The following is a 25796-nucleotide window of genomic DNA, read 5'->3' as shown; positions in this document are numbered from 1 at the left end:
CCTCCACCCCTTCCCTTGCAGGGATGAAGAATTACAGATGTGGTATACTAGACACACTACCAGATTCTGTTATATTGCTTACTTTATCTGAGATGCTTTACTTCTTTCTTTTCTATTCTTTGTTACAAAAGATTACTTGATCTAGGGATCAAGCAATTTAAGGGATAAGAGAATATATTTAGAAATCAATATAATATGAAATCAAAAGGGAATCAATAAAAACATTTAATTAATTGAATTGAGAATCATTGAATACTATTTGATTGTACTAGAAAGTGGAGTGATGAACAGTGGATAAATAATATGTTACCAATGTTAAGGTATATTTTAAAAGAGGTATAAAAGCCTATATTGTTCCAATAGCTTCTTAATTGGTCTCCTCTGCTCATGCTTCTCCTTCCTCCTCTTAGCAAATTAGCAAAAAAAAGCAAAACTTACATACTTTGGGAAGACCTAAATTCAAATGTATTCTCAGCAATTTACTAATCTAGACAGACTAGATCTGTCTGCTTCAGTTTCCTCAACAGTAAAATGGGGATCATAATAATAAGGATAAAATAAAAATGGGGATCACATAATAGTATAAATAATAACCCAAAGCTGTGAAGATCTCAAACGAAATCTTTGGAAAGTGCCACAGTACCTGGCACATGGTAAGTGCTTAATAAATGCTTATTTCCTTCCTTCCTTTCTTTCTTAATTTCTCTGATTTCTTGTAAGATTCAGCTCAAATCTCCCTGCTTTGTAAAGAGCTTTTTTCAGTTCCCTCCTTTCTTTTCCCACCCACCCCTATATTTCACTGATAGTACCTTCCTTCTCAGATCACCTTCCATCTACTCTGAACATATCTTGTATAAACATACTTATTTGTAAGTTGTCTCCTTCAATCAATTATAAGCTCTCTTGAAGACAGGAACTACATTTAGCTAGCCTCAAAGCTTAACAGAGCCTGTCACATGATAAACACTTATGTGGTATCTGTGGCTATCATAGTGCTGGTTTTTTGTTTTGTTGTTGTTGCTGTTACTGCTGCTGCTGTTGCTATGGCTGAAACATGGAGAAGCTAAGATGCTGTGAATAGAAGGCTGAAATGGAATCAGAAAGATTTTAATTCAAATTCTGACTCAGATACTTATTAGCTGTGTGAAATTGGACAGATCCCTTAATTGACCACAGTCTTACTACACTTTATAGATGAAGATAATAGCGTTTACCTCTCCAAAGGTTGATGTGAGGTTAAAAGGCAATAATAGTTATAAAGCACCTCACAAACTTTAAAATCCTACATGAATGTTAGCTTTTATTATTGTTGTCATTATTATGCCTCGAAAAAGGCAAACCAAGCATGTATGGATTTTATATGTGGATAAGGGAGAGAATGGCTCAAAAGTTGAGATATAGATGGAGTGTAATTTGTACTAGTGGCGTATAACCTCAAATCAGTAACTTCATAGATCCATATGAGTACTATGCAGTGTTTTCAGCACCCTTCGGAGATCTAAATTCACCTTGTTGGCTTAGAAATGGGAAAAAAAAATAAAACATATCTTTAGTCATTAATATATTTAAAGTCATAAAATAACAGAAAAAAAGGAGGAATATTTGAGAAATTATTTTGCCTACCCTATCCCTTCCCTCTCCAAAACTGGGAACAAAGAACAGAAATAATCTTTGGAGGTAAAAATGGAGTTTTTTTCTCAGTTTTTTTTTTTTCCCAAATTGCTTCTAGGCCTTTGTGAAGTGCTAGTCCTAGTTCTCCTATTTAATATTGTATGACCTTAGGAAAGTCACTTTATGAAATTTCAGCTCTCTGATCTTTCAAGTGAGGGAATTGGAATTAATACTATTGAGACTCCTTGCAAATTTAACAATCTATCCTAGGTCAAAGAGTATATAATTTTCAATTATGACTTTAGACAAGTATTAATAAAACCAGTATAAAGCTAACACTTACAAAAGATGTTTTTATTGTTCTCAATGAACACTAATCCAAGATCAGAATGACTTATCCAAAAAAATGTCTTTTATACTCGCCACACTGTTGGATTTTATCACTTTGTATTACATTAAAAGGGAAATAATGAAAACAGAAAAGCAGAGTAGAGATTTGAAGTTCAATATTCCTTATTCATAAAACATGTTCAGTTTGAATGCAAATTCATTCTTCCCACACTATACACAAATAATCCAAAAGCTATGGCAAATCACAGAATTGGAATCTCAGAATTGGAAGAGAACTCAGAGGGCAGCAAGCCAAATGCCTAACCAATAAATGCATACTAAATATTTAATCCACAAATATTTTGGACAATAAGAAAAACAGAATTTTTAATAGGTTCAGAAACTACTTTTGGATGCATTTTCCTAAATACTTCTCAAATAGCAGGGGAATAAAAGATGTCAAGACCCCAAGAAATAATCACGTTGAGATTCCAATGAAGTCAAGTGGACCTGAATGTTAGAAAAAAGTTTCATAGCTGACTTGCTGAATGGAAGAATTGTTTTTTCTCATTTCTACCTTTCAAGTTCTTCCTCTCAGATTTAAAAACTGCCAAAACATAAAGTAAAGAGAAACATTGTGGAATATAGTGGCTGGAGACCAGCCTTCGAGGTCAAAAAAATGCGGGTCCAGTCCCCTCTCAAGCACATTCTAGTTGTGTGGCCATAGGCAAATAATTTGACCTTTAACTGGGTCTCTAGAACTAAATAAGTAGAGAGAATTTTCAGAAGAGAAGTTTTCTACTGGTGAAATCATAATTATCAAACACTGCCCCCAAAAAAAATATTTAAAGGAATATGAACATTAAATAGTAATGGTAATACCTGTAAAGAGCTTTTTCCATTGTCATGGTAATCACTGAATTAGCCTAAGAGCAGGTGAAAATGGTCATAGAATCATAGATTTTATGCTGGAAAAGGCTTCAGAGTTCATCTAGTCCAGTCTCCTCATTTTACAAATGAAGAACTGGGACCCAGAGAGATTAAGTGACTTATCACACAAACAACAAGTAACAAAGCCAAGTTTTGAACCAAGATCTTCAGACTTCAAAATTAAGTGTTTTTTCCCTTGCATTATCCTACCTCCGTAAAATAGGGAACCATGAATTCCAAGTCAGTTCCTGTTTTGATTTTTATCTAATACTACAATAAAAAATAAATCAAGAGAGCATCTGATTTTATTTTATCCTGGAAACTTATCTCTAGATTCTGGATCCTAATGCATGGACAATTAGCAAGTCAATATAGGAGACTAAAGACAACATATTCAACCCCTTCCTACCATGCTTTTGAAAATACAAAAGAAACTTCCCTCAAACTCCTGCCAATAGAGTCACTCCATGCCTCTTCCCTAAAATTTAAGAAATTGAAACAATCATTATTTACCAAAAAAGATCATCTCATTCCAGTCTAAAGAATTTCAAATAATTCTGAAAACAACTTTTTCCAAGACACTGCAAAACAGAAGAATAAAATTTGCTTACATTTTGATGTCCTCAGGAACCTTTTGTGTTTCCCAATAGGGCAACGGTTTAAAGGTCTCCAGTCCCGATGCAACATAATAATGGTGGTCAATCAAGTCACTCGAGCCGTCCACTAGAAATCCATCCATTGTATACAGTCTATAAGCAAAGAAAGAAGAAAAAAGCCAGATCTCATGCTATGATATTCAGTGTAACATACTTTTCATGTTCTAGTATTTAATGCAACTACAATTTATATAAAGAAAATGATATGTTCTCGTACAAGCAGACTTGAAATGGAAGCAATTATGTTATAGTGACTGTTATTGTATGATAAGGATCCCTTCCCTCCTGCCCAATGTTACCACCTCCCAATTTTTAATTATTTTTAAAACCCCCTACAAAGAACAAAAGCCTTTTGAGAACATTTTTTAAGCTCACTATCAGTACTCAGTAAATGTTAAATAATAATAGCTAAAATTCATATAAATTATCGTTATTATTAATACTTGTTTGATAAAGTAAAATAAATTAAAATAACTTTGAGGTACCACCTCACACCTATCAGACTGGTTAATATGACAGCAAAGGAAAATGACAAATGTTGAGGGGAATGTCTCATCTGATCATTCTGGAGATCAATTTGGAAGAATACTCAAAAGGCTATAAAACTCTGGATACCCTATGACACAGCAATAACACTACAAATCTGTATCCCCAAAGAGTTCGAAGGAAAAGGACCTACACATACAAAAAAATATTTAAAGCAGCTCTTTTTGTGATGGCAAAGAATTTGAAATTGAGAGGATATTTGGGGAATGACTGAATAATTGAATATGACTGTGATAGAATACTATTGCTCATAAGAAATTAGGAGCGGGGATTCAAAAAACCTGGGAAGCCTTATGAAACTAAGGCAAAATGAAGTGAAAACAACGAGAAGAACATTGTACACAGTAACAGCAATACTGAAACAATGATCAATTGTGAATGACTTGGCTGTTCTCAGCAATACAATATAAATACAATGATCCAAAATAATTTTAGAGGAATTGTGATGAAAATGCTAGCTACCTCCAGAGAAAGAAGTGATAGAGTTTGATTGCATATTGAAGCATGCTTTTTTTTTTTTTTTTTACTTTATTGTTCTTGGAGGTAGGGGATTGGTCTGTATTTTCTTTTGCAACATGGCTAATATGGAAATGTTTTGCCTGACTGCACATTTCTAATCTATATCAAATTGCTTGTCTTCTCAAGGAGGAGAAGTGGAAGGAGAATTTGAAACTCAAATTTTTTCAAATGTTAAAATTTTTTGTTTATATATAATTGAGAAAATAAAATTGAAATTAGAATTCCAAAAAGTTGTTCAACTTTTAAAATATTTGTGACAAACTAATTTCTATTAACCATTGATGTACTTTCCATAAAATCTGGTGAAATCACATCTTCAATTTCACTCAAAAATGTTTCCCTCAATAAATTGTTCATTTATTCACACACTCATTGTAAAAGGGCTTGTACTCATTGCTGAGTGAAATAGAAAAATGAATCTTACCTTTGTAACATGTACCTTTGTCAAGGAATGTAACCTTTGTTTATGAAAACAAAACTGAAAATACAAGTAATTCTAGAACATGAAGTGCCATAAACACTGTACAAAATATTACTAGGAATCAAAGGATGAGGACTCACATCTATTTGGGGGATAATCAGGGAAAGAGAGTATGTGATCTAAATCTTAAAGAATGAATAAGATTTCAATAGGTAACTTATGGCAGAAGAAGAAACACATCAATTTAATTCAATAAACATCTAATAAGTATGAGTCCTGCTTCTGGCACATAATGGTTATATAACTAAATGCAATTCACAACCTTAGACAACTCTCTAAAATTATAAATTATAGATGTGTTGCCTATCAGCACTGATGAAGAAGCATCCACATTGGAAGTTTCCTGCACAAATGGATTATAGGAGAAACTCCCTAACTCATGGACCTTTTATAGATATATATAAATAAAAACAATACAATTTAACAAAAGATGATGCACTAACAATTGGAGAAAAGATTAGGAAAGGCCTCCTCAAGGCAAAAAATGCCTGAGGTAAACTCTGAAATTAAGGATTCCAGGAGGTAGAAAAGAAAAAAATATTATATTCCAGACACAGGGATAACATAGGATGTACTATTCACACACATTCAAATTGCAGCTCACTCGATATGATGGAACTACCTATAATCTTGAGTTGGGAGGAAAGTTGCAGGGAAACCATGCAGATTGGGGAAAGGTATTCCCAGTCTCTGTGGACTGTCAGTTGCTTCAAAAACGACAACTTCATTCCTCAATTTTCCATTCTTTTCCCTTCTTTTGCTTCCAAAAGACGATGGTGCAAGAGGAAAAAGGAGGCACTACTCAAGTAACTTGGCCATCTCCTGCAGTCCAGAACATCTTTATAATTCTCTTTCAGATGCTCTCCATAGTACTACTGCCTTATCTTCTCCAGTTAACTGATGAAAATATCTTTTTAGTAAAACCATTTCTGTTATAGTCATATGGATTGCTTTCTATCCTTTCTACTCCCAGGAGAACTTAAGTCTACTCCTTCCCAAGTAAGGAAAAATCAAAACATATTGTTCTCCTTTGACTCCTCTGATCACTTTTGTTTTCCAGGATGCAGATCATGCTAAATGACTCTGAACCTCTGGTTGGTATGCACGAAAAAAGCAAAAAGGTTAAATTTTACATTTTAAAAAGCTGCATGTCACTATTCCTTAAACTCTACTACTCGTGCTTCATGTCAAAGTGCAGGATTAGAGTGCAGAATATAGCTGGGGGGAGGAGGGGAATTTTAAGAGCTAATTAGATTGTTCTATATTTTAGGGAAAGAGGAAGGTCTTGATTGACAGAAGCTCTGTGTAAAGTTTTGAAAGTATCTTAATTAATTCATTTTTAACTGTTTAGCTAAGTTTGCAGTTGAAAAAATTGAGACAGTAAGATACAACTAAAAAGATTTTTCTATATTTTAGGGGAAAAGGAAGGATCTGATTAACAATATCCCTTTATAAAGTTTTATTTTTAAGTAATTAAATTGTGGTGGCAGGGGTTGGTGTTAGCTGTTTTATTTTTTAGATAGGTGAATAAAAATATTTCAAATGTTTAAAAATAAGATAGCATGGATGTATGTTGTAATGATATGTCCTATACACACCTATGGTTTCAGACTTTGGGGATAGTCTTTACAAAGACCCAAAGGTTGTAAAAGGGAATTTTTGGATTTTTGCACTGACACCAACTAATTATGAATAAGTTACTTTGCTTTTTTATGTCTTAGTTTCCTTATCTCTAAAATGAGGGTGTTGACCTAATTTAGGGAACTAAACATTTTCAGATGAATCATCATCTAGAGCTGTCCAAAAGTGTAATGGGATGCTTCAAAAAGTAATAGATTATAGGACAGTTAGATGAGGCAATCGATAGCACCAGCCATGGAATCAGGAGGATTTGAGTTTAAATCTGGTCTTGGACACTTGACACTTACTAGCTGTGTGACACTGAACAAGTCACTTTAAATCAAGCTTCTTAAAAATAATAATAATAATAATGGTTTGCTACCCAAAATCTCCTTAGAATTCTTCAAAGTATCTAGAGGGAAAGCAAGTCAGTCTAGCTGAAATAGCAAGATTACCTGAATAAGAAACAGATAACCATGAATGGATCAAAATAATAATAATAATAATAATTATTATTATTATTATTATTATTATTACCAGCATTTACACGGTGCCTTAAGATTTGCAAAACATCATTAATTCCAACTCCTTTCAATCCCTGGTAGAGAAAGTTCAAGATTCTGAGTAATACCTCAAACTAAAAATCCCTGGAATAGCAAGGTCACTTCCAACTTAGCCCTGCTTCCAATTTAGTCCTTATGGCCATCATCAAGTGAAGAAATTTTTGTGGACAAAGCACCAACCAACTGCTTGGACAATTGGACAGGTGAAAGCACAAGATTCCTGGGAGCAGCAGCAACACTCCCAAAACCATTAGCTCTACTTTTTCTAGCCCTTGCAGCCAGTCTGGAGAAGCCACCTTTGTAGAAATTGTGTCCTGACAAACTTTTCTTCCTTGGCAAGTGCTGTAACCCCCTTTCCTTGGGCAGCCATACCTAAAGAAGAAACTGACGGGACTTTCTTCACACAAAGTCCTTGATATTTCAAATGATTTAACATCAGAAAATTATATGGATTTATTAATGGACATGATATTCAAGAAAATGCATTATCATCTGAGACCAGCTTGTGGGGCTCATTGAATAGAGAAACTGTCTTGCTTTTCTATTTATATACCCAATATTTAAGGTAGTTCTTTGTGCATACTAAATACTTAATTATTTTTCATTCATTCAAGCAGAAATTGGATGGCCATTTGCGAGGTAAATAACTGCTGCAGTGCCTTCCATCAAATTTTATTATTCTATAATTCTGTGATTCTGGTGTCAGAATATAGAAATCTTTGAAAGCCAAGAAAAGGAGCTTATATTTTATTTGGGAGGCAATGGGGAGCCACTGAAGATTTTTTTTAGTGTGAGGGGAAGAAGAATGATATGATCCAAACTATTTCTTAGGAAATTTCCTAAGACTTAATACTTCCTTATCTATGTGACCCTAGGCAAATCACTTAATCCCAATTGCCCCATAAAAAAAAAGAAGAAGAAGAAGATTAATGTGACAGTTATGTAAAGGATGGAGAGGAACAAGATTGGAGTCAGGAGATTGTTATAATAATCAGAAAAGGAATACCATAATACCATGAAAAAGTATCAAGAGAACTCAGGAAGTTTAATTTCTTAAAATCTTAATATCTTTCCTGTTTTTTTCAATTAACTTATTTTCTCATTTACCTAGGCCTAAAGTTCCTCCTCCCAGATTTCAAATGTCTATTACTAGCAGCATCACTGTCCTTAGAAACTCTCAGGTTCTTTGACGTTCTCTTCTAAAAGTGCGAGCCTTAGGGTCAGGAGACCAAGCTTTAGATCCTAGCTAAATGATTATGAACAAATTACTTTATTTCCCTGTATCTTAGTTTCCTTACCTCTAAAGTGGGGATGTTGCCCTAGACAACTTTTTTCCAAAAAGTTCAGGACCTGTGATTTCATTTTTTATAGGAAATCCCTAGCCAAGAGATAAAACCCAAAGATGTATGATCACTACTACATTTCACTTTTCTTTGTGTCTTAGGAATTATTCATGAAAGTTCAATATATACATGTTGAATTGATGAAAATCTTGATTGTAAATCAATTTTGCTTGTTTCCTTTTTATCCTTAGGAGGATCTTGCAAGACAAAAACAAATAGCATTAACTGCTTTGGAGACTGATTTGAAAGAAATAGAAAGCCAATTCAAGAAATTCAAGAAAAATAGTTTTATAGATATAATTTATATATATATATATATATATATATATATATATATATATATACACACACATATATACAGAAGTAGTCAAGAATATTTATTTATATTTATTCGACATAACAAGAAAGAACTTAGCAAAAGTTCCAAATAAAAATCTCACTTTATACAGGAAGCTTTTCCAAATGCCTTTAGTTCTAATGTCCTCACTTTGAGATAAACCCCAATTTATCCTGTATTATAATTTGTTTGTGTGTTATCTCTCTTTCTTTAGATTATGAATTCCTTGAGAGCAGGGATTGTCTTTTACCTTTCTTTGTAACCCCAGCACTTAGTGCAATGCTGGAATATAGTAGACAAATATTTATTGACTAATTGACCAATCTCCAAAATTAGATGGTGAAAATATTTTAATCTATGTAAGAGAGTCTTTTTTGGAACATGAAGACAATTCCTCTGACCTTTGAGTTGCCCTGTAGGATTAGTACTTTCCTTACCTTTGCACACCCCCTGAGGTGGGTTGAACTTTTTCTCCAATCATGGCCAGGACATTATCCCAATCACATAGAGTGAATCTGGGTATAACTAATTTTGCAGGTGGAATGAATAGATTCCCATTTGTGAAAACACTGTCAAGAGACAAAAATATTCACATGTATCAAGAGGGCATACTTTAAAGAAAAGGAGGAAATTGTGGCTCTGAGAATAAAAAATTAAATACTCCAATTATAGAACTATATGAAGTTATTGTGTTGTATCAATTGGTAATATTCTGCCATGGAACCTCTCAAAGAGATTTTTTTCAGTACTATGGTTTTTAAACCTAAACTTTTAACCTAATTTTGCATAAAATATAAAATGCCTATACACACAAATACATTTTCATCTGGCATGATGAGTAAGTCAGAAGTAAATTTTGTCTATTTGAAGAGCAAAAGAAAAATTCAGTCCTTGAAAAAGCAGTTCCTTAGCATCTCTATGGTACCAAGATACCCTCATACTCCCTGAGGAAATAATATGCCATTCTTTAAAAAAATAATAATAATGGAATTGATTGGCTTCCCTGACATCATTTTTGAAAGAAGTTTCTGCTTGACCTTGATAGGTGGTCTGTTTATTTATTCTTTCCTTTTCTTGGGTACTTGAATTGATAGGTTTTACTTTTGTACAAATTCTAAGTAATAACACTGGTCTCTCTACCTGCTACATCATGTCCTGGTACTCAGCACCACCTGAAAAAGACATGCCATTTCTGCCTTCTCATTAAGTATCATTAAGAGATCCTAGATTTAAAGCTAGAAGAGATGTTAGAGGTCATATAATTCAATACCTTCATTTTATTGATGAGGAAACTGAGATACGAAGGAAATGAAGTAATTTGTTCAAGAATTACACAGGTAGTCAATGGAAAATCTAGGATTCATACCAATGTCCAAAGTACTACTCTTCCTCTTCCAACAAATGACATAAAAGGAGATTTGCATAATTCTTAAATGCCTACTGAGGTCATAAATATGGCTTCTCAGGGCTTTCTAATATCCATTTACCATTTTTGCACCTACTCATCCTTTATTTGAATCTAAACTTTCTGATTTGGGATCCTGAAAATATAGCTTTTGGCAATCATAAATTAGTTCTTTTCTCTGTCCAATATTAATATACAAAAGAAGAGTCTATAATTTGTCACAACAGGAAACATCTCTTGTGGGAACTCCTTTCAACATAGATTCCAATGACAGATTCCAATCTATCTATGACTTAATAGATAAGACATAGAAAGTTATGTCAATTATTGAGAGGTTTAGTGACTTTCCAGGGTCACACACAGTTAGTAAATATCTTCAGTAGAATTTGAGCCCAAGTATTCCTTATGCTAAGTTTAATACTCAATCCAGTCTAACTCCAACATCCATCCTAACTATAGCATAACTATGGTGAATTCAGATTTGAAATTAAAAAATAAAAAATAAAAAATACCAACACTTTCATTTAAACAGTTATTTCTACTAAATCAAATTACTTATTCCTTACTTATTCCCACTCTCCACCCTAGGATCACAGAGCTAGAAGGAATCTTAAGAGTCTTACCCCTTCACTTTAAAGGGGAAGAAACCAAAATAGCCTGGTCAAAACTGTATCTATATCAAATAACTTAACTGCAAGTTGAACCCTGTTCTCAGACTTATATACAATCCATATGTACAAAATGTTTGTAGGAGCTCTTTTTGTGGTAGCAAAGAATGAATAGATACCCATCAATTGGGGAAATGATTGGTTAAATTATAATATATGAAAGTAATAGAATATTATTGTTCTATTAAAAATGATGAACTGACTGATTTTTTTAAAATGGAAAGATTTACATGATGCTGAGCAAAACAAGCAAAACCACGAAAACACTGTACCCAGCAACAGTTGGGTGATGACCAACTAGGACAAGACTTGGTTTTTCTCAGCAATTCAATCATCCAAGGCAATTTTAATAAACTTTGAATGGAAAACACCACACACACATCCAGAGAGAGAACTGTGGAGATTGAATATAAATCAACGCATGCTATGTTCACTTTTTTTTCTTTTTCTTCCACTTTTTTTTCCTCTCATGATTTTCCCCTTTTCTTCTGATTTTTCTCTCCCAATGTGATTCATAAGAAAATATGTTTAAAAAAAAATTATGTATCTGTATAAGCTCATCCAAAAAAAAAAAAAGTTTTTACATGTAAGTGGAGACAATAAAAATTAAATAATTAAATAGAAATTAATATATGAGCAAAAGGAACATCAGTTCCTGTTTCTTTTGAAAATATTTTAAAATAATTAGTAACATCTTTTGTTCTTTTGTAACCTAGATTTTCCTAATTTTTCTGTCCCTTAACTGCTCCCTTGAGAATCATCTCATAATAAATAATTTTGTTTTTTAAAGGAAAAAAAAAGGAAGCAGGAAAAAAATCAGTAAAGTGGATCAATACAGTGAAAAAAAAAAAATGATGTTTCATGTAATGCTCCATATTCATGAACTCCAACCCCTACAAAGCAGCAGAATAATCTTTTCATGTCTCTTCTTTGAAGTCAATCTTATACTTTACAATTTTCCAGCATTCAGTTTCAATTGTTTTGTGATTGATTCTCTTTCCATTTACATTGTTATAGACATTGTGTACATTGTTTTTCTGACTCTGGTTACTTTCTTTTGTGTCTATTCAAGTCTTTTCATGCATCTTTGTGTTCATCATGTGTCAAGTCTTACCATACAGAAAGCTTCCATAACATTCATATACTGCAATTTATTTCTGATTTGATGGGCATCTACTTTTACATTCTTTGCTAACACAAAAAGTGATTCACCGAGTATTTTAGCATATATGGTGACTTTCTTTTTATTGATGACCTCCTTTGGATGATCTTTTTAGTAATGACATCTTTTGGTCAAAAGATATGACTATGTTTAGTCTGCATAATTCCAAATTGTTTTCTGTTATTTTAACCCTTCTTTTGCTATTATAGATAGAATTTATAAATGAGAACACATATTCCTGCAGATGATGGAATTTGAGCTGAGGCTTAAAGAGATAAAAACCAAATAGCCACCTGCACTAGGACTGGGGGACAGCCAGTACAAGAGATAAAATATTGAATGTCATGTATAAGAAACAATAATTAATCACAGAGCTCATATAGAATAAGAATAAGAAAATAATAAGAATAAGAAATAAAGAATAAGAATAAGAAAAACACAAAAATAAGAAGATACTAGATTGTACAGATTTTTAAAAGACAAATAGGGCACTTTCTATTTGATCCAAAGAGTAAGAGAAAGGACTAGAAATGTACTGAGTGAAAGGCGATAGGGGAGGGACATGGCAAACCTACACTTAAAGAAAATATTTTGATAGATGAGTGAAGAATGAATTTGAGAGGGGAAAGAGTTCAGACAAAGATCAACTAGAATGCTATTGTAATAGTTCAAACAAGAGATGAGCACCTGAGCCAAAACAGCAGCTATACAAGTGGAAAGAAGGCATATATCATAGATGATGTAAAGGTAGACATGACAAGATATGGCAGTAGATTGGATATATGGGCCAAGTGTGAATGAGGAAGACAAGATGACACTTAAATTGAAATCCTGGATAGACTAAGAGAATGAGGGTAACCTAAACAGAAATAGGGAAGGGTCAGACAAAGAAAAAAATTTAGAGGAAAAGATAATTAATTTTGTTTTGGGATATGTTGAATTTGAGATGCCTTTGAAACATCTAGTTCAAGAGAAAAAGGTAAGTGTGTAAACCAGGCTGGAGATCAGAATGTGGAAAGCTTTGAATGCTGGGGTTGTGACTATGCATCTTATCTTATTCCCAGTGTGGCACCATTAAATTTTTTGCATAGTTGCATTACAAAATGAGAGCACTGTTAGGCAGTTTACTCATGCAGTAATTTGAAAGATGGATTGGAATGGGATTGTCCTAGAAGCAAGAAGACCAATTAAGAAGCTATTAGGAATCAAGCAAAAAGTAATGAGGGTCTCAACTAGGGTAGATACATCAGGAATGGGAAAGAGAGAATGGATTTGAAACATACTGCACAGGCAGAATCAGTAAGACATTTCAATTGATTAGATGTGAGAACTGAGAAATGACTCTGAGGCTTGTGAGCCTGGAAGACTGTAAAGATGGATAGTGGTACCATCAGTAGAAAGAAATTAGGGGGAGGGTCAGACTTTAGGGAAAAAGGTAATGAGTTCAGTTTTGAGTATTCTGACCTTGACGTATTAGTGAGTCACCTAATGGAGAGAATTAGCAGTTAAAAATACAGACCTGGTGATTTCAGAAGGTAGCATAGTATAGAAAAAAGCATTGGTTTTGAAGTCAGAGGTTCTGGCCTTGAATCTCAGCTTTGCCATTTACTAACTGTGATAACTTGGGTTGGAATTAGTCATCTCACCTGAGGCTCAGTTTGCTCACCTGTAAAATAAATGAAGTTGGACTAGTTGCCTGTTCCATTTCTAAATCCTATAATCCTACGATGTAATAATCAATGTATCAAAGCTACAGGAGTAAATAAGATTATAAAAGACGACAAATGAAGAGACAAAAAAGAACCATGGGTGAAATCATAATATACTGCTATATCTAAAATATAGGAGAAAAAAATTTTAATTAAAAAAAAATGGAGGAGGTGCTGTCAGTGAAACGGGAAAATAAAGAGAGCACAATGCCATGGAGAAGAGAAACAGCAAAAGAGAATATCCAAGAAAGAAAAGAAAGTCAATACTGTCAAATGCTACAGAAAGAACAAGTCAATCCACTTTATGGAAACTGTATTTTGCCCTGCTGTAATATCAAAAAGATGATTCTGAATGATTTACAGGGTCAGGACTACCTCAAGTTTCTTATCCTAACAGCAGACTTCTTATCCAACAAATTTGGTGGGGGGAAAAGGGTATATGAGACCCAAAATGAGCAAGCACATCTGGAAATAGGGCAGCCACTTCTAGCTGTTCTGTGTCACAGATGACTATTGATTGAAAAACAGAAGGTGGGAGAAGTCAGTGCTCTGTTGCTATCAAAATAGAAGAGGCAGATTACAAATTAGAGATGTTAAATCAGCATAGTTGCTCTATATCTATCCATTCATACCCTTCACCAGGACCTGGCTCTTGACTAAAGTGGCGCAAGAAAGTGGAGCAGAGAATTTGATTATGACTACTTAGCTTGAATGATCCATCACTGTTTCTCTTTGAGTTTATTCAACTTTCAAGAACTGGCTTGTATGAGGGTTCAGTGCCACCAAGAAATAATGGCTTTAGTTATTAAATACCAAGGCAAGCTTTTAAAAAAAAAAGTATCTGTTAGACATTCAGGAGATTTTGGTTCTGTCAGCAATTGGGTGGCAAAGTAGATAGAGTGCTTGGGCAGTAATCAGAAAGACTTATATTCCTGAATTCAAATATGGCCTAAACACTTAACTGTTGTCACTTAATCCTATTTGCCTCAACTTCCAGACCTGTAAAATGAACTGGAAAGAAAATGGTAAACCTCTCCAGTAACTTTGTCAAGAAAACCCCAAAGAGGGTCATGAAAAATCAGACACAAAATTGACATTCTGGTCTCCATTTCCCATCTGTAAAATGGTAAATATCCAATATTTACATTCTTTACTTAACCAAAGTGTTTTGAGGATAAAACTAATTACATAAATAAAAGCTAGAATGTTTAAAGAAAAATTTATATTTAAATGTTAATCAAAATGAAATATTGTTATAAATGTATTATTATAATGCTAGTTTTATTAAAATAAAACTATAGGTTGAGGGAAAGCTTCCTCTGAGCTGTGATTTTCAAGCAATGTAGATCATCAAAGCTGAAAGCAATTTAAGCTGACATTTCATTTTGGTCCTGATCATTATTCATTTTTAAAATGAGAATGAATGAGTGAATTAATGAATAGATGGATAGATGAAAAATCATGTTTTAAATGTTTATCAAGGTCCTTTTATGATTTGAACCAGTATCTATTAAGAAATTCTGGCAGAGTTCCAATGGTCTTGTGATGGAGAGAGCCATCTGCACCTGAAGAGAAGACTATGGGGACTGAGTGTGGATCACAACATATTATTTTCTTTTTCTTTTTTTTTTTTTGATGTTGTTTCATTGCATATTTTGTTTTCTTAATTTTTTTCTTTTGTGATCTAATTTTTCTTGTGCAGCATGATAATTGTGGAAATATATAGAGAAAACTGCATATGTTTAACATATATTGGATTATCACATGCCATCTAGGGGAGATGATAGGGGGGAAGGAAGGAGAAAAAAAATTGAAATACAAGGTTTTGCAAATGTTGAAAACTAACTATGCATATATTTTGAAAATAAAAATATTTTTAAAAAATTCTGGCAGCAAGCAGAACTTTAGACATCTTTTTCCACCCCTAATATAGACAACTTCCCTCTATTGATTGTTCCAATTTATCCTGTGTAAATCTTGTGTGTTCAGAGTTGTTTTCATGCTGTCTCCTCCATTAGATTATAAGCTTCCTTAAAAATAGAAATTGCTTTTTTGTTTTTCTTTGTAGCCCTGGAACTTGGCATAGTGTCTGATGTATAGTAGCCCCTCAATAAATATTTGTTTAAGAAAATGACTGATGAGAAAGTGAAAAAGCCCAGGCCAAACTACCTATTGGGACATACGCAGTCTAAAGGAAAGGGCAAGTGACTATTTCTGGAGATTTAAATAGCCAAAATAGTTTATATCCCAAAATATATCTTTATTTTTTAAAACACACCTATGATTTCAGCAGTGTATAAAACTCCTAAGGAAGAGCTTCTTCTACTAACATAGGTCATACATCTGTACCTTCTTTAACAACTTTTCATCAAGAGCTTTCTAGGAAACTAAGGGATTAAGAAAAATTGCCTAAGGTTACACAATTAGTATGTATTATAAGCAAGATCTGAACACAGGTCTTTCTGACTCAGACTAGCTCTCTATCTGCATCACTTTGTATTCCTTTTACAGCATCATGCTACAGCCAGTGTAGTATAGCCAGTGTAGACAGCTAGCCTTAGAATTTAAAAGACCTGTGTTCAAATTCCACCTTTAAAACCGCTAACCAAAATTAATTTGATGAACAACATTGCCTTAAGTAGCTAAGACTATAAGGTTAAAAAGGAGGTATTGATCAGCATCAGCAGAAGAATTTCCATCCAGGGAATTTATCCACACCATGTCACCACTAATCAAGATATCTTATAAGGAACTTTTTTTTAAAAAGTACTTCCATAATTATTATTTCATCTTTTTCAACAACTTTGGATAGGAATTATCCATTTGACATGTGGGGGGAAAAAATGGGGTCTAAAGGGTAAATGAATTGTCTGAGGTCATGCAAATCATTTTTTTCAATCTTGTAGCACATAATTCAGACTAGCTAAATTATGACAATTTACAACCCAAAACAAACCAGTGTTGTCATTTCGACAATTACCTCATCATTAGGTTCCACTTTTGCCTATACTCCTGCTTTAACAAATGACCTAAGTCAACCCATTTCTGTTAGTGAAGTTTTCTGTGTATAAAGTAGAAGCAATAATTCTGCATCCCTCTTAATGTCTTAGCTTATTATAACCAGTTTGGGGTTGTATACTTAAGATGTTAACTCTTGAAATGAAAGAAATTGTATTTGTATGGCTATTTGGGTCCATCTAGTGGAATTTTCAGGGCACTTTTATAAAGCAAGGCCCACACAATATAACAGTTCATAATTTATATGTTGGGAATATGTTATGAGGGAAAGAACACCAATCATGCAATATTTTTAAATTATCAATGTCTTCAGATTTTATGCATAAAAATGAGGCATCATAAACATGTTAACTTGTGAGCAAAACCCCACAGTTTGTTTCAAAAGTTTCAATGTTTATTCTTAATAAGAAAAGGATCTTTTTTTAGTTCATTAAGAAAATTTTCTGTATTCTCCAGCAGGATATTAATCTCTTGAGGGTAAGGACTATGTTTTGAGTTTGTTTGCTGTTGTTATTTTTGAACCACCAGAACATACCAGAGTGCTTTGCACATAATAAGCACTTAATAATAGTTAGACTAGTTTGAATTTGTTTTAGAATGACTTGGTGTTTTTGCACATTCAAGGGTTCTTTCTATAGTCATATCTTTTACACATTAAGGAAACATTTTCTTTATTTAGCATAACTAACTAGTGATATTTGACAATAAAATCTTTCTGCTATACAATTGACTGGTTCACAGAGCAGATCAATATTTTCAGTGTTATATAAACCTTTTCAAAAATCTGATTTTACTAAACTTTGAACCTGGCATTTCAAGAAGAAAATGCATTTTCTATAAATACTTTTTATATCTGTCTTAGTCTTTCTACTCACAATGGTATACCACCTTAATTCAAGCAAAGAACGATGCAAGGCCTGAATGTCCAGAAAGATGGTGTCGTCCTTAACAGGAAAAAAAAAAGTTCATAAGAATTGTAGATTTAGGGGAAAGATAATGAGTTCTGTTTGGGATCCACTGAGTTTTAGAGGCCTATGAAATATCCAGATGGATATTTTCAATTGGCATTTGCTGATAGAGGGTCGGCATTTGCCGATATAGGGCCTGAACCTAAGGAAAAAATAACAAAGTTGGATAAAACAAACTGGGAGATATCTGAGGAGATATGGTATTTTAACTCCTGTGAATTTGTTCTGAGAACCAAGAGACCAACCTTACTCCACAAAGAGCCCAGGGGGGAAAAAAAAAAAAAAAGGTACCATATACCTAAGGTGAACATTTTGAGGACTACAGCAAAGGATTTCCACAAACTGTAAGTTATTCCTTTGCCACATGTACTCTTCAAGTCTGAAAATCACTTTCCTTAGACTCTGTGTACTTATGGGAAAAGTTGTCATAGACATATTCAAATGTTTGTATCAATTGCTCTTAGGCCTCAGTTATTATTCTATCCTAAAAAAATTGTCTAGCTAATTAATATCAACTAATGATCATGGTAAGAAACACACTGCTGGGAGTTATGTTTCTAGAAAAAAAATAATCTTGAATTCCTTAGGGTTACCCTAAAACCTTAAAGGAGATATAGCGGTCATGCTGTAGGGACCTGATTCACTAGGAGGAGTAAAACAAGCTCAAAAATACATGCTACATAAAGTAACAGATATAGAATTTAAACTCAGGCTCCTACCCACCATTCCTTCTACCATATATTATTGCCTTAAAGAGGCAATATTGTCCAAAAAAAAGACATCATTCATAATAAAATATTTCTTGATACTGAAATATATATTTGATTATAATATATTAATTAATAATTTATTAGTTAATGCACAATACAATAATTACACATAATTAAGTATACATTAATGAATATACATTTTAAACCTGTTATGCCACAGTTCTCTTTTATTGTCCTCAGTCTCCCTAATTATCTTGACCCAGTCCTGACTCAGTTTCTCTGCTTCAGTTTATAATAATCACTCAAAGCTCAGTCCTGCAAAACCTCCCCTCCCTCTTTATCAGAATATTTGATAAGGATAAAAGATTTTATGTTAGAATATCAGAATGCTTCTCCCCATCCCAAGCTGCCAGAATGTCATATACTGTCTTATCAAGATGCCACTCGCCATCTCCAGGGTTCCTCCCCTCATTAGGTCATCCCATCCCCTATGCCTCCCCTCACCCAGTCAGAACCGCATTATCAGAGTCATATTCCTGCTCTCAAGCACCCTGACTCCGCCCCTGCCTCAATCTACCTCCTGAGTCTGAACCTAAAACTCATTGAGAAATCACATTATTTGCTGGATTCTTGGAGATGATAGTCTCATTCAGCCTTGGGACAAAACCATGGATCCATCTGATCCCAGTAAATCTGTCCCATTTAATAAATTATTAAATACCCTCTAATCTCTATCTTGCCTCAGTTTCTCCAGCATTATAAACCTTCTTTTGGACATCAATATATGCAGCCAATAGATGTGAATTTCAAAGGCACCAACAAAGCCACCAAATATTTATTAAATACCTACTGGAAACACAGTTATATTTGCTGTTACCCTCATCTTTTCTTCTCTACACAAATATTATTAAACAAACATTATCTATAATGAGCGAGGCACTGGTTTATGTTGTATTGGAAGGCTATACTATTATGATGGTATTATAGAAAAAAGCTGCTTCAACTGTGATTCATGATTCCTATGGGGGTTGCAAAATTATGATTTATTATCAGTAAATGATTTGTATACTTATTTTACATACCTACATACCCAGGGACACATAAAATTTTCTGGGACAAAAACGAGATCATGAGTGAAAAAAGTTTAAGAAGCCTTGTCTATTGGAGAAAATGAGGAAAAAAATATGTCAGGTTTTACCGAATGAGAACTACAACTTCTCACAATCACAAAGAATCATATACTTACTTTATATGACGTGGCTTTGGATTGAATGTTTGCCACCTAGAAGGCACAATCAAGTCGCTGTGCACAACTGGTCTGATCTGAAAGGGTAGGAAATCACATAATCAAGGAATATTTCAATTGTTCATTGTTCTCAAAAGTTCATGACATCTACAAAAATTCAGTATCTAAAGTAATTCCACAAGAAAAAGAGAAAAATTTTATATGGCTGAGGAAATTGTAGTATCATAAATTTAAAGCAGAAAGGTATCTTAAAGAACTGTTCCAATCTGCTCATTTTTCAGACAGGAAAACTGAAGCCAAGATATCAGAGCTTTTCAAAATTCATATTGCTAGTTAGCAAAATGAAGTCAGGATTCTATTCTCAGTCCTCAAACTTCAATCCACCCTCCCCTTGGATTACTAAGTAGGGTTGGCAGAGAGTATCTGAAGTACTGATAAAATTACTTCTTAAAACAAGCAGGGAAGGGCATTGATGGAGATCAGTTTAACTTTATAATCCCACTCTCTGTATTGAAAGATGGTAACCCCATCTTTCTATGCCCAGTCAGAAATCAGAACTATGTCAAAATCCTTAAGTTAGATTTCCCCTAAAATACAGTCTATGGCCCATGCCATTTTTGCTGAATCCCTTTTAGGGTTAAAGCCCATCACAACATATTGCCTCATAGCATCTTTCTCTTCACTTTTCCCCCATGTCATATGATGTCTTTTCTCATGGTATTTTTCTCCTTATAACTAACTTTTAGAGTGCTAAACTCCTCTACAGATTTAGCCTGCCAGCTAAGAGCATACTCCAACCTCATGGGTATTCTCTTAGTTAATTGTGTTCCACTAGGGAATTTGTCTTTTCCATTGCTAATTGTTCTTTCATTTCTATTTCATATTTACCATACCTGGTATCTAATGTACCTCTTCGTTTTGTCTGTTTCCTCTCCTCCTAAATTAAAACATTTTTTTTTTGCCAAAGAGAATGGCCATTATGAATTCTGCACATGCCCAAACGTCAACATTTGGCGCCTAAACATCAATCTCATTATTTGGTGCTAAACCCCAAACACATCATTTGGAATAGGAATTAAGCTACTGAGTTAAAATATTGCCTTTCCTGGAATTTAACATCTAATGTTACTGAGAACATGTATTCCTTTCTAATTCCTGGGTTACCAAAGATCTATAACAACTCCAAAGAGTTTAACCTGATTATCCACATAGAACAGGATTAGTAGATGAAGAATAGATGTCATCCAGATCACAATCTATATATGGAGAGACAAATGATAAAGCTTGCCTATTTGTGGATATATTTGGAAGAAGCAGTAAAAATAGAAAACTGAGCCCAAAATGAAGTTATGAATATTAGAGTAATGCAGGATAAGGAATGTCATGATCAGCATTGTTGAACGGAACTTCCTACTCCTTGAGATAGCAGATTTATTTGAATAATGAACATGATATAATGGATAGAGCACTTGCCTGGGATTCTGCAAAACTTTGGTTCCTGTCTTGGCTCTCACATATACTAGCTATATGACCTTGATCAATTCTTAACCTCTGACTTTCTTAAGCAGCTCTCTAAGAATATAAGTCTTAGGTGTACTGATAACCTACATCTGTGGAGAGTTCTTCCCCATTAAGGAGTTCTTTCCACTGATAAAAATCAGAGGTCTTGACTACACTGTACCCTACCCCGCCAACAACAATGTTATTTTGTTGTTATGTAGGATATTCAAACCATAGAGGGAAAATTTCTCATTCCTCTCTCTGAGTACATGAATAAGGACAGAAATGTTTCTAATAAGAGACACTTATTAAGAACACTAATAAGGAACACTAGAAATTAAAGAGAAAATGACCCCAAGGCAATCATAAAAGAATAAGGAATCTGTCATCCAGAAGAGAATCTACAGCTAAGGACATCCTCCTACATAATCATCTATTCTAATACTGATGATAAAAAAAAAAGTCAACTGAAGTTGTATTTCTGAAGCTCAGTTTTCCCTTTAGTGATATTCACACTAAACTGTCCCCACAGGCTAAGGCTCCAAGAGCCCTAACAAGCTAATAAACTGATATATTATCAGCAGAGAAGGCTTAGTCCCCAATGATTTATGAAGCACCCTCTCCCCCATATGTTCCCTGATACACTTTCACACAACTATAAAGTGTGCTTGTGGATTCATTTAGCAAGTTCTTTGTTGCCATTATAGTCTCAGCCAACACACCTTACTTATACTCTCCCATCACCATTCTGTGTCAACAAGCAACAGAATACAACTACTTACCTATTCCAGAGGATAGCACATACAGGAAAATGGACTTAAGTCCTGCTTGGGGAGAGAAAAATAGAAGGGAAGAAAGCAACATGCTGAAACAGCCACTGTGGCAAAGAACTAACTAATAAAGAAAACTAGAGAAGAATATGTGGCATCCAAACAAAAATAAGAGCCAGCGAGAGCTTTTCATGAGTAGGATCCACCCAGAGTTCCTTCAGTAACCCACGGAGAAGGAAAGGGAAAAGAAACCTGGTAAGATTCGGGGTAATTAAATGGGCCAACATATCAAAGGGCTGTGCCAGGAAACTGATGAGAGACTTAGATGCTTGTTCTGACTATAGTCCTCTTCTCCATTTGAAAGTTTGCCTCCATGACATTACATAAGATTCAAGACCTGCTATAATACTGTTTGCACTCCCTAGCAGGTGCACACTTACTGACCATGCTATGGGGGGAAAAATAACCATGCTTAAAACAAAAAAACAGAGAATTGTTCTCTGACCTCCCTACTGAGAGGCTATTGCATTGTCTGACCTCTCTCTTCTTCCCTCTGCCTCCAATTTATTTCATTTCCAGTCTACAAGCAACACCTGTGTCAGTAAAGGATTTACCCCCCCCCCAATTCCCTCAAGTGTCACAATCCACAGCTACAGAGGCTCTCAAGAGAATTGACCTGCCCTTTCACCCAGGCATGGTCCTTAACAATTCCCCATTTTTTGTTTTAAACGTGATTATTTTCCCCCCACAGCATGGTCAGTAAGTTTCTGCGTGCTAGGGAGCACTAGATTGCTAAGACAATTCTACATGACTAGAAACCAGAGAAAAGAGTAGATTATATTCAGAAGAGCAAAGGATCTCAAAATGTAACTCAATTGACATACCCTACAAATCTAAGCCTAATTATCAATTTTTAAAATGATAAATGTTCGAGAAGCAGAGAGAGACAGACAAGGCAGATAGAGGAGCAGATTATTCACTTTGCAAAAATCTGAGACAGTAGAAATCCAAGTAAGGCAAATACATATCAAGGAAAGTACCCTACCTATAAATAAATTATCTTACCAATCAGAATGAGAAAGATCCTTGTGAGATTTAAAAAAAAAAAAAACCACAGCAACAAAATAACAAGAGGAAGAATTGATGTTATTTATGATGATGATGATAAATAGAACTTACTATGTATCAGACACTATGCTAAATGCTTTAGAATGATTATCTCATTAGATCTTCCCAAAAAACTGAGAAATAAGTGTTATTTTATAGATGAGGAAACTCAGATAAACAATGTAAGTGATATGCCCAGGGTCACATAGCTAGTAAGTGTTTGAGGCCAGATTTAAACTCAGGTCTTCTTGATTACTGGGCCCAGCATTCTATCTGTTGTACCAGATAACTGCCCCTTTAAGAGATTCCAATAAAAAATATATGTTAAGAGATAAATATAAAAAACAAAATGAAATAGAAATGATGATAGCAAAACTGGTGAACAATTATTTTAGGGGGAATAAAACTGAAGAATGGAAGCATAAAAAGGTAAAAAAAAAAAAAAAGAAGAAGAAGACAATGTATATTATTACCTAAACCCTTATCAATTTAGTGATAATGATCTAAGAAAAAATTACTACTGTAGTTTCTCAAAAAAAAAAAAAAAAAAAAAGCACCTCACATAAGAATAAGTGAGGTGGTAAAAAGAGAGGGGTTGAAAAAAAAAAAAGAATAGGGGAAATCTCAATTCAGTACAGGAAGGGAATCCCACTGATGAGCATTCCCATGATTGGAATAGAGAGTCTAATAATAAAATATAAGTGTGGTAGAGTAGATATAATCTTCAGGGAATTGGTGCTCAAAGTAACCCCTATTTCAGAGAGTATTATGCTTCTATGGACACCATCCACCTGAGGAGAATCAGACATCCCGAGGGGAAATAGCATCCAGAAATATGAGAGTACATCCATCCACAATGGATATACAAAAAAAAAGAAAGAAAGAAAGAAAGAAAATGGTCATGGAGAAAAAAAGGGGATAGAAATGGAAGAAATATTAGAGACACAGGGAAATTTCTCCTACAAGTATTGATACTTGCAAAAGTAAGGCACAATAGGAAAAAAGGCAGAAAATAGAAAAATCTATAAAGCAATAACAAAAATTGTTTAGAGGGAACCAAAAATATGTACCTTGGCATCTTTAATTTCATGAAGAACATAAATACTAAAGAAAAAACATAGACACCTTAATATGGACCATGAAAAGATCGAAAATTCAGAATAAACAGAAAAGAAAGAGAACAAGATCATTTTCAGAAAAAGGTGGAGAAAATGAAAAAAAAATGAAGTTTAAGAGAAAGAGAAAAAGCAGGATTTTAATTAATAGTTTGAGAGAAAAAAGAGTGGAGAAGATCATATGACTAGATAAAATGGAAAAAGAAAAAGGAGCAAATATGTTAATAAAACTCCAAAACTAGGAAAAGGGGTGACAAATGGAAAGGGATTTGAGACTGGGATGCAGAAGCCTTGAGCTCAGGTTCAGGGTGAAAGAGCCAGAAAAAAAAATTACTTGGCTTAAAATTAAGTAACAAAAATAACTGAAGAAACAATAATCTTTAAAGAAAAAGAGGAATGAAAATAAATTCCAAATTGAGGAAAGGAGAATAGCAATATTAGAATGAAAAGAAGAAAAATATAAACTTGACTCATAACTTAAAAGAATTAAATAATCAATGAGACCCCAAAAATTGACAGAATAAGGAAATAAAACCCCACAATCTCTTGCTTACAAAAAAACAAATCTACAAAACATATTTAGAATAAAAATGAGTGCAGAACAAGATTTACCATGCATCATGTGAATCCAAAAAGTAGGAGTTGAAATCAGTATGTTAAGGGGGAAAATACAAAAGATAAGGACTGATGAACTGAACATTCATTTTTTTTAAATTCAAAAGCCAACCAAAATTCATATATCCAAAATAAACACTAAAGGAAATTGCAAATTCGAGGAAAAATAAACTGGAAGCTGAAAGACTTTAGAACTATAAACAAAACTAAAAACTGGTTCTTTGAAAAGACTAACAAAATTGATAACTCTTTAGCCAATATGATTAAAAGAGGGCAAAAAAAATCAAATCAACAAAATAATAAATTAGGCAAAAAATATTTTAAAAGAATTATCAGAATCTGTCATGCATAGTTGTATGCACAAAACTGAGAACCTAAAAGAAATAAAAGAATATCCAACAAATGTAAAATACTCAGACTAATAGAAGGCCAAATCAACTATCAGAAAAGAAACTAAAACTGTAAGGGACTACCCAAAGAAAAATGCTCCTGATGAATCAATTCACAGAATTCTATTTAAAGAACAATTAGTACTTATTCTACACAAATTATTCCCATAAATTGAGAAAGAAAACATCCTATCAGATTCCATTTATTAGACAAAGATAGTGCAAATATATAAACTAGATAAAGATAAAGCAAAGAAGGAAAACTAATATAATAATATCATTAGTAAATATCAATTCAAAAAATTAAATAAAATTCTCTCAGACTTTAGTAAATCATCCAAAAAAATCATTATGACTAAGTTGGATTTACACCAGAGATACAAGGATAGTTCAACATTAAGGAAACAAATCAACAGAAAAACATCCAAAACTACATGATTATTATATCTCAATACACTCAAAAAAGGCCTTTAACAAA

At 33.7% G+C, this 25796-nt stretch overlaps 1 protein-coding gene across 6 annotated transcripts in view; it reads right to left on the bottom strand.

Annotated features, from left to right (window-relative positions):
• The window catches only part of DCDC2C (doublecortin domain containing 2C), a 173656-nt gene that overhangs the window by 119356 nt on the left and 28504 nt on the right, over positions 1 to 25796 (bottom strand). For 4 of the 6 annotated variants that reach the window (XR_007950435.1, XM_051976064.1, XM_051976061.1 and 1 more), the window contains exons 3-5: positions 19823 to 19899; positions 9374 to 9505; positions 3483 to 3620 (exon numbers count right to left, since the gene is read on the bottom strand). Coding sequence is in view for 5 of the 6 variants with exons in the window: in XM_051976064.1 (XP_051832024.1) it covers positions 3483 to 3620; positions 9374 to 9505; positions 19823 to 19899 (347 nt within the window). In the remaining variant the exon portion in view is untranslated. The remainder of the gene's footprint in view (positions 1 to 3482; positions 3621 to 9373; positions 9506 to 19822; positions 19900 to 25796) is intronic. The other 2 variants (XM_051976063.1, XM_051976062.1) reach the window with 2 other exon arrangements.

This window comes from Antechinus flavipes, chromosome 2 (genome assembly GCF_016432865.1).
Source record: "Antechinus flavipes isolate AdamAnt ecotype Samford, QLD, Australia chromosome 2, AdamAnt_v2, whole genome shotgun sequence".
Taxonomy (NCBI): Eukaryota; Metazoa; Chordata; class Mammalia; order Dasyuromorphia; family Dasyuridae; genus Antechinus; species Antechinus flavipes.
The sequence above is the reverse complement of the archived record's forward strand: the minus strand, read 5'-3'. Positions and strand labels throughout refer to the sequence as shown.